This window comes from Elephantulus edwardii, unplaced genomic scaffold (genome assembly GCF_000299155.1).
Source record: "Elephantulus edwardii isolate Elephantulus edwardi_28Jun2011 unplaced genomic scaffold, EleEdw1.0 scaffold00137, whole genome shotgun sequence".
NCBI classification, from domain to species: domain Eukaryota; kingdom Metazoa; phylum Chordata; class Mammalia; order Macroscelidea; family Macroscelididae; genus Elephantulus; species Elephantulus edwardii.
The window spans coordinates 4337476-4352434 of NW_006399887.1; the positions used below are offsets into that span (position 1 = coordinate 4337476).

The 14959-nt window shown below is 40.2% G+C and overlaps 1 protein-coding gene across 1 annotated transcript in view; it reads left to right on the forward strand.

Annotated features, from left to right (window-relative positions):
- Positions 1-14959, forward strand: part of CORIN (corin, serine peptidase) — a 431554-nt gene that overhangs the window by 295933 nt on the left and 120662 nt on the right. Inside the window, exons 6-7 of the mRNA XM_006894163.1 lie at positions 7010-7117; positions 10028-10138. Coding sequence (XP_006894225.1) covers positions 7010-7117; positions 10028-10138 — 219 coding nt within the window. The remainder of the gene's footprint in view (positions 1-7009; positions 7118-10027; positions 10139-14959) is intronic.

The window sequence follows — 14959 nt, forward strand, 5'->3', positions numbered from 1 at the left end:
TAAATGTTGGAGAGGATGTGGAGAGATTGAAATTCTCATTCACTATTGGTGGAATTGTAAAATGGTACAAACACTCTGAAAGGCAGTTTGGCATTTCCTCAAAAAGCTGAACATAGAAATCCCATATGACTCAGCTATTGCACTACTGGGTATACACCCTAAAGAAAATAAAACTGAAACACAAGTGGAGATTTGTACACTTATATTAATAGCAGTGTTATTCACAGTAGCAAGAAAATGGAAATATCCCAAATGTCTATCAACAAATGAATGGATTGAGAAATTATGGTACAGTCACACAACAGAATATTATGCAGCACTTAGGAGCAATGATTTTGTAAAATACTGTATAACATGAGACTTCTAAGAGAACAAACTGATCAATCCTAGAAAGTGTGAAGATTTTGGAGATCCATCTAACATACTTGGGGCATGTTGCCAGAAGGCACCAGTCCTCAGAGAATGACATTATGCTTGGAAGGTAGAGTGTCAGTGTATGCGAGGAAGACCCTGATGAGATAGATTGACCCAATAACTGGGGTAAAGGGGTTAGGAGTGTCAGAGATAGTGAGATTGGTTCAGGACAGGGTAGGGCTCAGAGCTTTATTTATAGGGTAACTGAATTGCAGTCAACTTGACACATAACAACAGCAACAACGTTAACATGGGCTGGAGAGCATTATGAGTGAACTAACTCTATCTCATGAGGACAAATACTGCACTAGACTATTATTGTAATAATAGAAGGATAACTAGTAATATGTAGTTAAAATTTCAAAAAGGGGAAGAGGAGGGTAAAGGCATGGAGGTTGGGAAGAGACGGAAATCAATATGACAAAAGATAAAATCTAAAATCACTAAGAGAATAGAGATCAACATCAAGCAAAGATTCTCACTATTAAGCTAATTGGTAGTGCCATGAAAGATGAAGAGAATGAGTTTGTTAACAATTTCAGCTTGCTCAACACTACAAGCAACATTCTTAGCACCAGCAATCAGGAAATGAAAAGACGGATTGCATTTAGAAAGTCTGCTGCCAAGAACCTCTCCAAAGTGCTAAAAAGCAACAATGTCTGTCTAGGAACTAAGGTACACCTGATCTAAACCATGGTCTTTGTAATTACTTGCTATGCATCAGAGAGCTGGACAATGAATAAGGATTACATAAGAAGAGCTGATGCATTTGAATTTTGGTGCTGGGTAAGAGTATTAAATATACCATGGATTACTAAGAGAACAAACAGATCTCTCTTGGAGAGGGTGAAACCAAGTTCCTTCTTGGATGCAAGGTTTGAAACTCCCTCTCACACACTTTGGGTACGTGGCCAGGAGGGACTAGTTCTTGGGAAGGATGCTGTGCTTAGAAGGGTGGAGGGACAGCACAGAAGAGGATGATCACAGATGTGATGGATTGACACAGTAAATGGAATAAGGGGGGGGAGTAGGTGTATTGAAGTCAGTGAGGATGGATTAGAATAAGGCAGCGTTCAGGACTATTGTACATAGTGTCCCTATGAATTGTGGGCAACTTGATGGCACATAACAACAATAACAACAACAACAACAACAACAACAGAGTTTGGTGAGTGGAGAGGTGGTGGGTGAAGGAATTAGGAAAGACCCAATGGGGACCTAGAAAGATGGGGTAATAATAGCCATAGATCAATGGTGATTAATTTTATAAAACACAATATTCATGAGTGATCATTGGAAATATAACGGGAATGTAACAATGTGTGAAATGCAATGTACATGAATAATATAAAATGTATACAGATTTTTATATGTAAACCAATATAACATAAAAATAAAGCTGAGAGGGGAAAGCTTTCTGTGACTTAGTTTTCTGCTTTAAATGGATGATAATGTGAAAGACCCATCAACTATGTGTATATGAGATCTGAAATGGATATTATAAAATATTAACAGGCATGGACATCAGAATGCATATTTTTCGTAGTTAAAAAAAGAAATAAAAAAGAAATGTGCAAAGAAAAAATACAAAGATACGTATTTACAAAGATATGTATTTAGAAAGGTCTAACTACCTTAGGTCATGCAAAATTATATGTCAAATAAATAAGAAAATCATAGCAGGAAGCATTTGAAAATTTTGATTTTTTTTTTGGGGGGCCTCAAATTGCAGCAACAACATCTCTTTTAAGCTCAGGTAAACATTTTTCCTGATAAAAGGAAGCACTGTGATCTTTGCTATTTACTAGGTCTTTTTTGGCTCTGTTGTGCCTCTGGTTAAGGTTTTGTATATTTACTGATCACGCAGGTCTTGGTGAGGTAATGAGTTGTTTTCCAAATGCAGCTAATTTTGTATCTGACCTCTCGAACTGGCTTCAAGTCAAATAAGTCCTACCAGTGAAAAGTTGAGCCTGTACCTGTGTGAATAATGAGGAATTTTCTTAAATGCCTGAGTCAGCCTCAATAATTTATGAAGTAATTGAGTGAATAACAGCAGTTTTAAAACTATTTCCCAGCAAAGTGATTTAATGTGTATTGCCTGGAATCTTTTGGATATTTTCGTGTGTTCTTGGGATCATTGGGTTCTGAAAGGGACATTTGTTTCCCCAGTCTTGTTAGGTGCTGTAGATTCAGTTCCACCTTACGGGGACTGTGTGTACAATGGAACGAAACACTGCCTGGCCCCAACTCATCCTCACAATTGTTGTGTTGGAGCCCAGAGATGCAAGCGCTGCATCATTCCTTCTCATTGAGAAGCCTGCTCCCTCTCACTGATCTTCCACTTTACTAGTAGAGCTGAAAACAATTAAAACAAGTCCATAAGAACCTAAATGTGATCTTGAGTTTATTCTATGTTAATTTAAAAATCTGCTCCAGAATAGATTTGAGGTGTTGCACACTAATGATCGAAGACCAGATGAGTTTTGAAATGACATCAAAGACAATATCCATGAAGAGAGCAAAAGCTTGTTACAAAGAAGAGGAAGAAGAGACCAAGTGTATGTCAGAAGAGCCTCTGAAAATTAGCACTAGAGCTTTAAGAAGCTAAAACAAAAGAAAGGAATGCTGAAGTAAAAGAAATGAACAGTAGATTTAAAAGGGCAGCTTGAAAAGACAAAGCAATTATAACAGAACATGCAAAGAGCTGAAATTGGAGAATGAAAAGGGAAGATCTCACTCAGTATTTATAAAGTTGAAAGAACTGAAAAACAATTTCAAGCCTCAAGTTTTTTTGTGTGTTTTTTTTTAATTTTTAATTTTTTTAAAAATTTTATTATTTTTTGTGTGTGTGTGAGTGTACCGTCAAATCAGATCTGACTGGTACAGGAGGAGATTGTCCCTCCTTCCCCGGCAGAGCATCTGGTGGATTCGAACCATGCGGCTCTGGGATTGTAGTTGCAGCTCCTTGCCACTAGGCCACCAGAGCTTACCTAAGCCTCAAGTTTTAATACTGAGAAATAGTGTGGGCAAAATATTGAATATTCAGGAAGCATCAAAAAAATGGAAGGAATACAAAGGGTCACTGTAGGAAAAAGAATTGATTGGCAATGAAATATTTCAGAAAGTATCATATAAACAAGAGCTAATAATAATGAAGGGAAAATTCCAAGCTACACTAAAGGCACTGGCAAAAAATAAGGCCCTAGGAATTAAAGGAATACCAACTTGACATGTTTCAAATGTGAGATGCAGCTCTGGACATGCTCATCAGTCTGTGCCAGGAAATTTGGATGTCAGTTGTTCTGGTTGACTGACTGGAAGAGATCTGTATATGTTCCCATTCCCAACAAGGGCAATTCAACAGAATGTTTAATTTCTTGAACAATATTGTTAACATCACATGCAAGCAAAATATCACTATAGATCATCCAAAAGTTGTTAGGATACTACATTGACAGGAAAATGCCAGAAGTTCAAATGGACTTTAAAATAGGTGATGGTACCAGAGACATCACTGCTAATGTCAAATGGATCCTGTCTGAAAGCAAAGAATACCAGAAGAATAGCTGTGTTTTATTGACTATGCAAAAGCGTTTGCCAGCGTGGATTATTATAAACTATGGCTATCATAGGGAATAATAGGAAACCCAGAACACTTAATTATGCTCATATGAAACCTGTACCCAGACCAAGAAGCTGTTGTGCAAGCAGAGCAAGGTTTTATTTAACATGGTTTAACATTAGGTAAGATGTGCATCAGGGCTATATCCTCTTTCCATACCTATGCAGTTGGTATGCTGAGCAAATCATTTGAGAAGCTGAAATATATGAAGAAAAAGGTGGGTTCAGGATCAGAGGAAGGCTTATGAACAACTTGTATTATGCAGATGACACAACCTTCCTTGTCAAAAGTGAGTAGAGCTTGAAACATTTACTACCGAAAATCAAAGATCACAGACCTCTACATCAAGAAGACAAAAGTCCTCATATCTGGACCAGTAAGCAACATCATGATACATGGAGAAAAGATTGAAATTGTCAATAGTTTCATCTTGCTTCGATCCATAATCAATACACTTGGTACCAGAAGTCAGGAGACCAGGAAATGTATTGTACTTTGAAGATGTGCCTGATACAGGTCATTGCTTTTTTTTACTCAGTTGGTATATGTCTAAGAGCTGGATAATGAATAAAGATGACAGAAAAAGAATTGATGCTTTTGAGTTGTAGTGTTGGAGAAGAGTATTGAATAACCCATGGACTACCAAAAGAACAAACAGATGTGTCTGGAAAAGTGCAGACAGAGTACTTCTCAGAGGAAAAATGATAAAACTTCATCTCCCTTCTTTTGGGGATAGTGCTAGGAGATGACATTCCTTGGAAAGTGGCATCATGCTTGAAACGTGAGAAGGTCAGTGAAGGAGAGAAAGACCCTTAATGAGATAAATTGACACAGTGACTTCAGCAGTGGGCTCAAGTGGTCAGAGATGAGAAGGATGACACCTGATAGGACAGAGTCCTCTCTGTTGTTTATAGGGTCACTATGAGTCATTCTTGCTATGCATCTGAGAGCTGGACAATGAATAAGGATGACAGAGAAGAATTGATGTCTTTGAGCTATGGTGTTGAAGAAGAGCATTTAACATCAGATGGACAGCAAAAAGAACAAATATGTTTTGGAGAGGGTGCAGTTGGAGTGCTCCTTGGAGGCAAGAATGATGAGGCTTTGCCGCACATAATTTGGGCATGTTACTAGGAGAGGCTATTCCTTTAAGAGGTACATAATGCTTAGAAGGGTGGAGGGTCTGCAAAGGAGAGGAAGACTCTCGATCAGGTGCCCTGACAGTGACCACCACAATGGATTCTAGTGTGTCAGGAAGTGTGAAGACAGCACATGATAGGACAAGGGTCAGATCTGTTGTTCATAAGGTCGTTATGAATTGTACTTGACTCGACGACACTTAACACCATGAGTCATTCTCAACTCCACAGCAACTAACAATAATAACCTGATATCTATGTTAAGTTGATTTTGAAGAGTGCTTGATTCTCCAGCCCTACGAAGTACTACTAAAAAAAATAATAGCATTAGTAACATTAACTTAGAGAAAAAACCCTGCTTTATTTTTTTTATCCCACTGGTTACAGTTGATCTTCTTGTATGAACAATTTCCTTCGAGAGTAATTTAGATTGAAACAAAATGAAAATAAGAAATGGATTTTTAAAATTTCTCAACGATAAGTAATATTTTGATACACAAATTCCTCAACTCTGTTCAGTGATAAGAGAACACATTTCTGTAGACTTTCAATAATATCAAGTTAGCCTTGTGCTATAGTAGTTGTGTTCCACTGTGGGGTGAGGATGGGGAGTGTGCGCCCTCTACTGATGGGAGAAAATCGTGCTGTCAAAGTGATACATCCACTGCCTTAGAATAAATTCTGAATCATAAAGACCATCTGGGTTTTGAGGCTCCAAATCTTAATGAGAGGAGACTGTCCATCTTTCTCTCTCAGAGCTGCTGGTGGATTTGAACCACTAGAGACACAGAGTCTTTTGGTTAGCAGCACAACACCCAACAGACTAAGCCACTAGAGAAACATACCTATCTTCATTGGAAAATGATTAAGCCTAAGGGGAAAGAAAACTGCTTACAAACTTCCACATGTGCCTAAGTGTCAGAGTGTGTGTGTGTGTGTGTGTACCTATAGATATGGCTCTATATCTATGTCTATTTGTATCTACATATCTATGTTTATCTGTGTGTGTATGCCTGTGGAAGACAGATGGACAATCTCCTCCCATACAGTTAACTGCCTCTGAAAACCCACTGGAGGGTAACCTATGGATCAGTTCAGACTTAATGGCACAAAACAGCAGTAACAAATGGTAACAAGCAGTGCTGTAATCTCAAAAGTACGTAGTTCGAATCCACCAGCTGCTCTGTGAGAGAAGGATGGCCAGTCTTCTCCTGTGCCACTTACTTACTACCTCTGAAAAACCCCCTGGAGGGTCAGCTATGTGTCATTTCCAACAGAGTGACACACAACAGCTTTATATCTATAGATATATGTCCTAGTCTTATTTTGTAGGATGCTCTGGTGGCCTAGTGGTAAGGAATTACTCTGGCGCACCAGCGGTACATGGTTCACATCCCACAGCTGCTCCATGGGAGCCAGTTGGGCAGTCTTTTCCTGTGCAATTATCTGTCTCTGAAAAACCACAGCTCAAAGGCATCAATTCTTCTCTGTCATCGTTATCCACTGTCCAGCTCTCAGATGCTTAGCAAGAATGGCTCATAGTGACCCTATAAACAACAGATATGAATACTGTCCTATCATGTGTTGTTATCTTCCTCATCTCCGACCACTGCTGAAGTCACTGTGTCAATATGTCTCAACTGCTTATTATGTCTATTAACAGTCTATTATGTCATAACTATTTATGTGACATTGAGCAAGTGACCTGCTGGACAATAAAGTTGTGGGCTTTGTGACCTTTACTGCTTCCATCCTTGATATGCTATTGCTAAGTTAGGTGCAATAACATTCTGTCTCACTCTAATGACATGCTGGTGACTTGTTTTATTTGCAGACTGCAGTGATAACCTTTTCCACTGTAACACAGGCAAGTGCCTTAATTACAGCCTGGTGTGTGACGGCTATGATGACTGTGGTGACCTGAGTGATGAGCAAAATTGTGGTAAGTACAAGTCCTATTTCCCTAAAGATTTTAGTTCAAACTTACAGAACACTTTATGGCCAATAACTTGTCATTCGTTGCTTGTTCATATGATTATCAGATTAAGTTATAAAGCAGAAGCGTTGGGTTTTTATTTACTCATGGATGCACACTTTCCTCTCTCCTTTTTTCTTCCATTCTAAAACCAATCTCAAAGTCATAAAGTTTAAAAGGATCAAGAATATGGCTGTGGTGACACTCAGAATGAGTTATGTGATTGTTATGTGATTCATAACAACCCTAGGTACAACAGCTCTAAACCCTGCTCTATCCTGTGCCAGCCTTATTGTCTCTGACATACCTAATCCCATTACCCCTGTCACTAAATCAATCCATCTCATTGATGATCTTCCTCTCTTGCACTGTCCCTCAACTTCCCAAGCATAATGTGCTTCTGCAAGGACTGGTTCCTCCTTGCAACATGCCCAAAGTATGTCAGACAAAGCTTCAGAATCCTTGCCTCCAAGGAGCAGTCTGGTTTCTCCCTCTCTAAGATGAACCTGTTTGTTCTCCTGGCAGTCTATGGTATATTCAATACTCTTCTCCAGCACCATCGCCCAAAGGTTACAATTCTTATATCTTCCGAGGTCATTGTCTAGCTTTCTGATGCATAGCATGCAATTGCAAAAAGACCATGGCCTGGGTCAAGCATACCTTAGTCTCTAGACTCATATCGTTGTTCTTCAGTACTCTGGAGAGGTCCTTGACAGCCGGCTTTCCTTGTGCAATTTGTCTTTGATTTCCTGGATGCTGGTACCAAGAGTGTTCTCTTAAAAAGTGGGTTCTTCTTAAAAACCTTTGGAGGTGAGCATTTGTACATCAAACAAAGGATTGCTCTAAACGAGTTATAGCTAGTGCCATGCATATAGTTCTTGTTATTGTTAGGGTCTATAAACTTTTGTTAAAATCAAAATGAAAAGTTTTTTAAAACAGAAAAATAAGTTACAAAACATCTCCTCCCTGCTTTTATAGAAGGAAGAGTCTTTTAAAGCCCTAGTCTATCATAACTTACATGAAAATGTAAACACATTTTGTAAGGCGGTGTACTAAGAATATATTCATGAACTGGAGGAGAAGATGTTTTACAGTTTTCCCCCCCTGGTTTTCTATGCTTCATTTCACTAATAGAGTCTTTTGGAGTCTGAGTTTTAAAAAGTGAAGTAAGTGTTTATGTTAGTATTTTTTCTTTTTGTAAGCTTTTTTTTCCTTGGATTAGTGTCAATGACTTATGTTTTCATTTGGAGCACATGGGCAAGATTTTGCAGATCATTATATTGTCTGTGCTTGAGAAGCAGGCGTGGCATGCACTTCCTAAATATCACACCTCTGGAAACTCTATGAACTGATAAATGTCGATGGTTGTAGAGAGGCTTTCAGGCCTTTTGATCATAGGGTCACCATGAGTCGTGCTTGACTCAAAGGCAATCAACAACAATAACACACACACACACACACAAATATATATATATAACCAATGACCTTTATTTTTTTGGTTTACATGCACCTTAGAGACCAAAGTCTCAGAATGATGTATGCAGTTAAGCTCTTAAACACCAGCCAAAAGGTTGGCAGTTGGAACCCACCCAGATGCATCTCAGGAGAAAACCTTGTCAATCTGTATCTGAAAGGTCACAAACTCGAAAATCCTATGGTCAAGTTCTATATGTAGTCCTAGGAGTCAGAACTGACTTAACAGCAACTAAGACCAATGACAAGAGCTATGTATAGAGTCATTGCTACAACTAGAGTTAGGACTAAGCCCTTATGTACAAATACTCATTGTTATAGGATTTTAAGAGTGGGTCCAGCTTTTAGAGTTGTATTTCATTCTGAGCATCGTCACAGCCATATCCTTTATGCTTTTTAACATGACTATGTGAATGGTTTTAGAATGTTTAAGCTCTATTTTAATGAGTGATATAAGAACCTTTGAGTAAGAACAAAAAAGCAAGCTAGGATGAGGATGGGCAGTGGGAAAAGCCTTTGTGATTGTTTGTCTTGAGCATTAGAAAATATAGGTAGTATCTTTGGGAAAGAAAGTGACCAGGGTCAGCCATGGTTCCCATGTTGGGGAAACAGGGCATTTACTGGAGTGCATGTCCAATTACTCTTGATTGCCTTCATATAAATGAAGTCAGATGTAAAGTCATCCTATAAGGCTACCATGTGGACTCTTTTGGGATCTCTACAATGTAAGCAGGAACTGGTGAATGTATAGCCCACTGCTGCCGAGTCCGTTTTAAGTCACAGCAATCATCTGCTGTGTTTGAAAGTCTGTAAATATTTATGGGAGGAAACTGATCATCTTTCTGCATCATAGAAGCTGGTGCATTCAAACCACTGACCTTTCAGATGAATAGACAACAGGTAATGCACTATCCACCCAGACTCTGATGAATGTATACACCATGTACACACTGTATACAAGAGGGACATGGCAGGAGGTGAGTGCCATTTAGTGGGTGGATAGATCACCCCACATTATTTAGTTGATTCCGACTCACAGTGACCCACCATCAGGTTTCTGAGACTGTATGTCTTAACAAGAGGACATTCATTGGTCAGCCTTCTCCCGTGGAGCCACTGGTAGATTTGAACCACTGGAGACACACTGCCTTCTGGATGTTGTTGTACTATTGAGTTGGAACCGACCCATAGCTGACCATCCAGTGGGTTTTCAGAAGCAGAAAACTGCATGGAAGGAGAGTGTGGATTCAAGCTATGTACCTTTGGGATTGCAGCATATCTTCTTCCTACTAGGCCACCAGAGCTTCCTGGATAGCTCTCTCTGCAAGTGGACTGCAAGCTGTGTAGTTAGAAGTGCGTATGAAGCTGGTTCTTGACAACTTCATGAAATGCTTGTTCCGCCAGATTGCAACCCCACAAAGGAACATCGCTGTGGAGATGGCCGATGCATCACAATTGAGTGGGTGTGTGATGGTGACCAAGACTGTGTGGATAAGTCGGATGAAACCAATTGCTGTGAGTACTGAGTCCTTTTCTTTTATTCATATTTTTGATTCTTCATTTTTAAAAAAATTGCTTACAATTCACGGCATCTGTTAGATGCTTTTGTTATTGCTATGTGCCATCCAATCAATTCCAACTCGTATCAACGTCAGGTGACAGCAGAGCACTGTCCCTGAGAGTTTTCTTGGTTGTAATCTTTATGAGAGACAATCACGGTCCATCACAGTCTTCCGGAGTCACTGTGGGATTTGAACTGCCAACCTTTGATTTAGCAGTCAAGTGCTTAACCATGATGCTGCTTCACTAGTGCTCTTTCTAGATGTTTATTGTTGTTCTTTGCCATTGAATTGGAATTGCCTGATAGCTGACCCTCCAACAGGTTGTCAGAGGATGCAAATCACCTTTGAGGAGATTGCTTACTCCTCCTGTGTGACTTGCAGTCTCATTGGAGGGTCAGCTATGAGTGGGTTCCAACTCCAGGGTCATGACAGATAAAGAGAGAGGAATGTTTAGGTTATATAACCACTAGCCCATTACTTTGAAACATCAGATGCCATATAGCAGGTTTAACAAAGAATATTTACTGTAAGTTAGGTACTATGTGAGTGTTTGTATATGCAGGTGCTATGATTTTTAATATATCCAAGTTATGATAAACTACACTTATGGTTTTCTTAATTTCCCTCTACATCTTATTATGTGCATGCTTTGTTATTGTTACATACCATTGAGTCACCTGTGACTCATAGTGACCCTACGTACAACAGCCCTAAGCCCCTCTCTATCCTGTGCCAATCTTACTGTTTCTGACACACCTACTCCCATTATCCCAGTCATTGAATCAATCCATTTCATCAAGGGTCTTCCTCTCCTGTACTGTCCTTCCACCCTTCCAAACATGACATCTCTCTGCAAGGACTGATCTCGCCTTACAACATGTCCAAAGTATGCCAGATGAAGCTTCAGAATTGTTGCGTCCACACAGCAGGCTGTCTTCACAAGCCCCAGGATAAACCCATTTGTTTTCCTAGCAGTCCGTGGTATATTCAGTACTCTTCTCCAGCACCAAAATTCAAAGGCGTCAATTCTCCTATCATCCCTAGTCATTGTCCAGTTCTCTGACGTATAACAAGTAATTAGAAAGACCATGGCCTGTATCAGGTATACCTTAGTCTCCAGACTGACAATGTTACTCTTCAGTATTCTTGAGAGGTTTCTGACAGCAGAATGTCCCAATACAATTTGTCTGTTAATTTCCTCCTTGCTGGTACCAAGAGTGTTGACTGTAGAGCCAAGCAAACTGAAGTTGTTAACAATTTTAATCTCTTCCCCATCTATCATGATGCTGCCAATCAACCCAGTGGTGAGAATCTGTTTTCTTGATGTTGAGTTTCAATCCATATTGAAAGCTGCAGTCCTTGATCTTCTATAGCTAACACTTCAGGTCCTCCTTAGTTTCAACAAGTAGGGTTGTGGAATCTGCATAACACAGATTGTTGATAAGTCTACCTCTTATTCTGATGCCACAGTTCTCCTCATAGAGCCCAGCCTCCCAGATAATCTGTTCTGCATATAGATTGAAAAGACACATCCTTGGCTCATATCCTTTGCCATTTTGAACCATGCAGTGTTTCCTTACTCAGTTCTGACGATTGTCTCCTGGTCCAAGTATGTTGTGCTGTTGTTGATTGCCTGTTAGTCGAACATGACTAATAGCAACCCTATGAACAAAAGGCCTGAAGCCCCTCTACAACTATCAACATTTATCAAAGTTCATAGAGTTTCCAGAAGCATGTTATTTAGGAAATAGATGCCACTCCTGTTTCCAAGTATAGGTGCAAGTATAGGTTTTGCATAAGCACAATCAAGTGTCCTGAGATTCCCATTCTTCTCAGAGTCAGCCATACTTTGTTGTGATCTACACAGTCAAATGCCTTTGAACAGTTAATGAAACACAGATAGACATTCCTCAGGTACTCTCTACTTTCAATCAAGATCCATCTGACATTAGCTATAATACCCCTAGTACCAGGGCCTCTTCTAAATGCTGCACTTCAAGCAGTTCTCTGATGTGCTATTCCAGTTGTTTTTGGATGATCTTCACCAGAATATTGCTTGCATATGATATCAGTGATACTGTTTGATAATTTCTACACTCTGTTGGATCACCTTTCATTGGAATGGGAACAAATACAGATCTCTTCCAGTCACATAAAATATAAATGCATATTTTTATGTAATGCAGATAGCTTTCAAAGACAAAGACTGAATTTATAAAGATACTAGTAATAAAGGGCAGACACAGAAGAATTTCATGAAACAACATATGAGCAAGAGCCTATGGTGACGAAGGAAGAAGTTCAAGCTGCTTTGAAGGAACTAGCAAAAAATAAGGCCCCAGGAATAGATGGTATACCAATTAATGTTTTTCAGCTAACAGATGCTGCCCTGGATGTGCTCACCAAGTTGTGCCAAGAAATATGGAGAACAACCTCTTGCCCAACTGACAGGAAGAGATCTATATTTGTTCCCATTCCAAAGAAGGGTGACCCAACAGAGTGTGGAAACTATAGAACAGTATCATTGATTTCACATGCAAGCAAGATTCTACTGAAGATTATCCAAAAACAACTGGAACAGCACATCAGCAGAGAACTGCCAGAAGTCCAGGCTGGGTTTAGAAGGGGTCATGGTACTAGGGATATCGTAGCTAATGTTAGATGGATCTTAGCTGAAAGCAGGGAATACCAGAAGAATGTCTATCTGTGTTTCATTGATTATGCAAAGGCATTTGACTGTGTGGATCATAAGAAACTGTGGGTGACTCTGAGAAGAATGGGAATCCCAGAACACTTGATTGTGCTAATGTGAAACTTATACTTGGACCAAGAGGCAGCCGTCAGAACAGAGCAGGGAAACACTGCATGGTTCAAAATTGGGAAAGGTGTACACCAGGGATGTGTCCTATCTCCATACCTTTTCAACCTATATGCAGAAGAGATTATCCAAGAGACTGGGCTTTATGAGAAGTGTGGCATCAGGATTGGTGGGAGATCTATTAACAATCTGCGTTATGCAGATGACACAACCCTGCTTGCCGAAACTGAGGAGGACCTCATACACTTGCTGCGAAGGGTCGAGGACTGCAGCCTTCAGTATGGATTGAGGCTCAATATCAAGTAGACAAAGATTTGCACCACTGGACAGATTGGCAGCATCAGGATGGATGGTGAAGAGATTGAGATTGTTAACAACTTTAGTCTGTTTGGCTCCATGGTCAACACTCTTGGCACCAGTATCCAGAAAACCAAAAAAACATATTGTGATGCAAAAGTCTGCTGTTAGGGACCTCTCCAAAGTAGAGCAATGGTGTCACTCTGGAGACTAAGATGCATCTGATACAGGCTATGGTCTTTGCAATCACTTGCTATGCATCAGAGAGTTGGACAGTGACTGAGAAGGACAGAAGGAGAATTGATACCTTTGAGCTGTGGTGCTGGAGAAGAGTATTGAATGTACCATGGACTGCTAGGAAAACAAACAGATTCATCTGGAGAAGGCTAAACCAGGCTGCTCCTTGGAAGCAAAGATTCTGGTCTTCGTCTGACATACTTTGGACATGTTATAAGGAGGGACAAGTCCTTAGAGAGGGACATCATGCTTGGTAGGGTGAAGGGACAGCGCAGGAGGGGAAGACCCTCTATGGGGTGGATTGATTCAGTGACTGGGGTATTCGGGATGAGTGTGTCAGAGGCAGTGTGATTGGCAAAGGAGAGAGCAGGGTTTAGGGCTGTTGTACAGAGGGTCACTATGGGTTGCAGGGAGCTTGACTGCATATAATGACAACAACAACAACAACAATAAAGGGCAATAATAATGAAAGTAGAAATGAGAAGAGGCATCTCACAAATATAACAACTGGCTTGTAATTAAGTTGTTGGAGTGGAGCCCCATCATAACTTGGTGTCACCTGTATACTGTTTCCTTCGTGAGTGAGAGGAGGTGATTGTAGTGTAGAATGTGTGGGTGTGGAGTTGGAGATGTTTGCCTTCATGTCACATCTGGCTCTATCACGCAACGTCCCTCAGACTCTGAGATGCACACTAAACTTTCTTAGCTTCAATTTTCTTATCTGTGAAACAAGAATGGTAATATCTGCATTACTAGTTTATGAGGAAGATCTGCGATGAGATACATGATGACCTGCCACATTTTTCCTTATCAGCCAGTTACCACCAAGTGGACTCTGACTCATTGTAGCCTCATAGATGTCAGAGTAAAGCTATGCTGCATATAGTGTTCAATGACAGATGTGTTAGAAGTAGATTGCCAGACTTCTCTTCCCAGGCACCTCTGGATGGATTCAACCCTCCAACCTTTCAGTTGGAAGCCATGCATTAGTTAAATTACATTTAAGTTTTCCCTATTATGACTGCTTTGGTGGCCTGGTGGTAAGCGATTGCACTTGCCATACCAAAGGCATGTGGTTTGAATCCACTAGGAAGAAAGATGCGTATCCCTAAATGCTGCTCTATCCTGTGCAAACCTCACCATCTCAAACACACTCATTGCCACCACTCCACTCACAGAATCAATCCATCTCATTGAGGGTCTTCCTCTCCTACACTGTTCCTCCATTCTCCCAAATATTATGTCTCTCTCCAAGGACTAGTCCCTCCTTGCAACATGCCCGAAGTATGTCAGAAGAAGCTTCGGAATCCTTGACTCCAAGGAGCACTCCAGCTTCACCCTTTCCAAGACAAACCTGTTTGTTCTCCTAGCAGTCCATGGTATATTCAACACTCTTCTCCAGCACCACAGCTCAAAGGCATC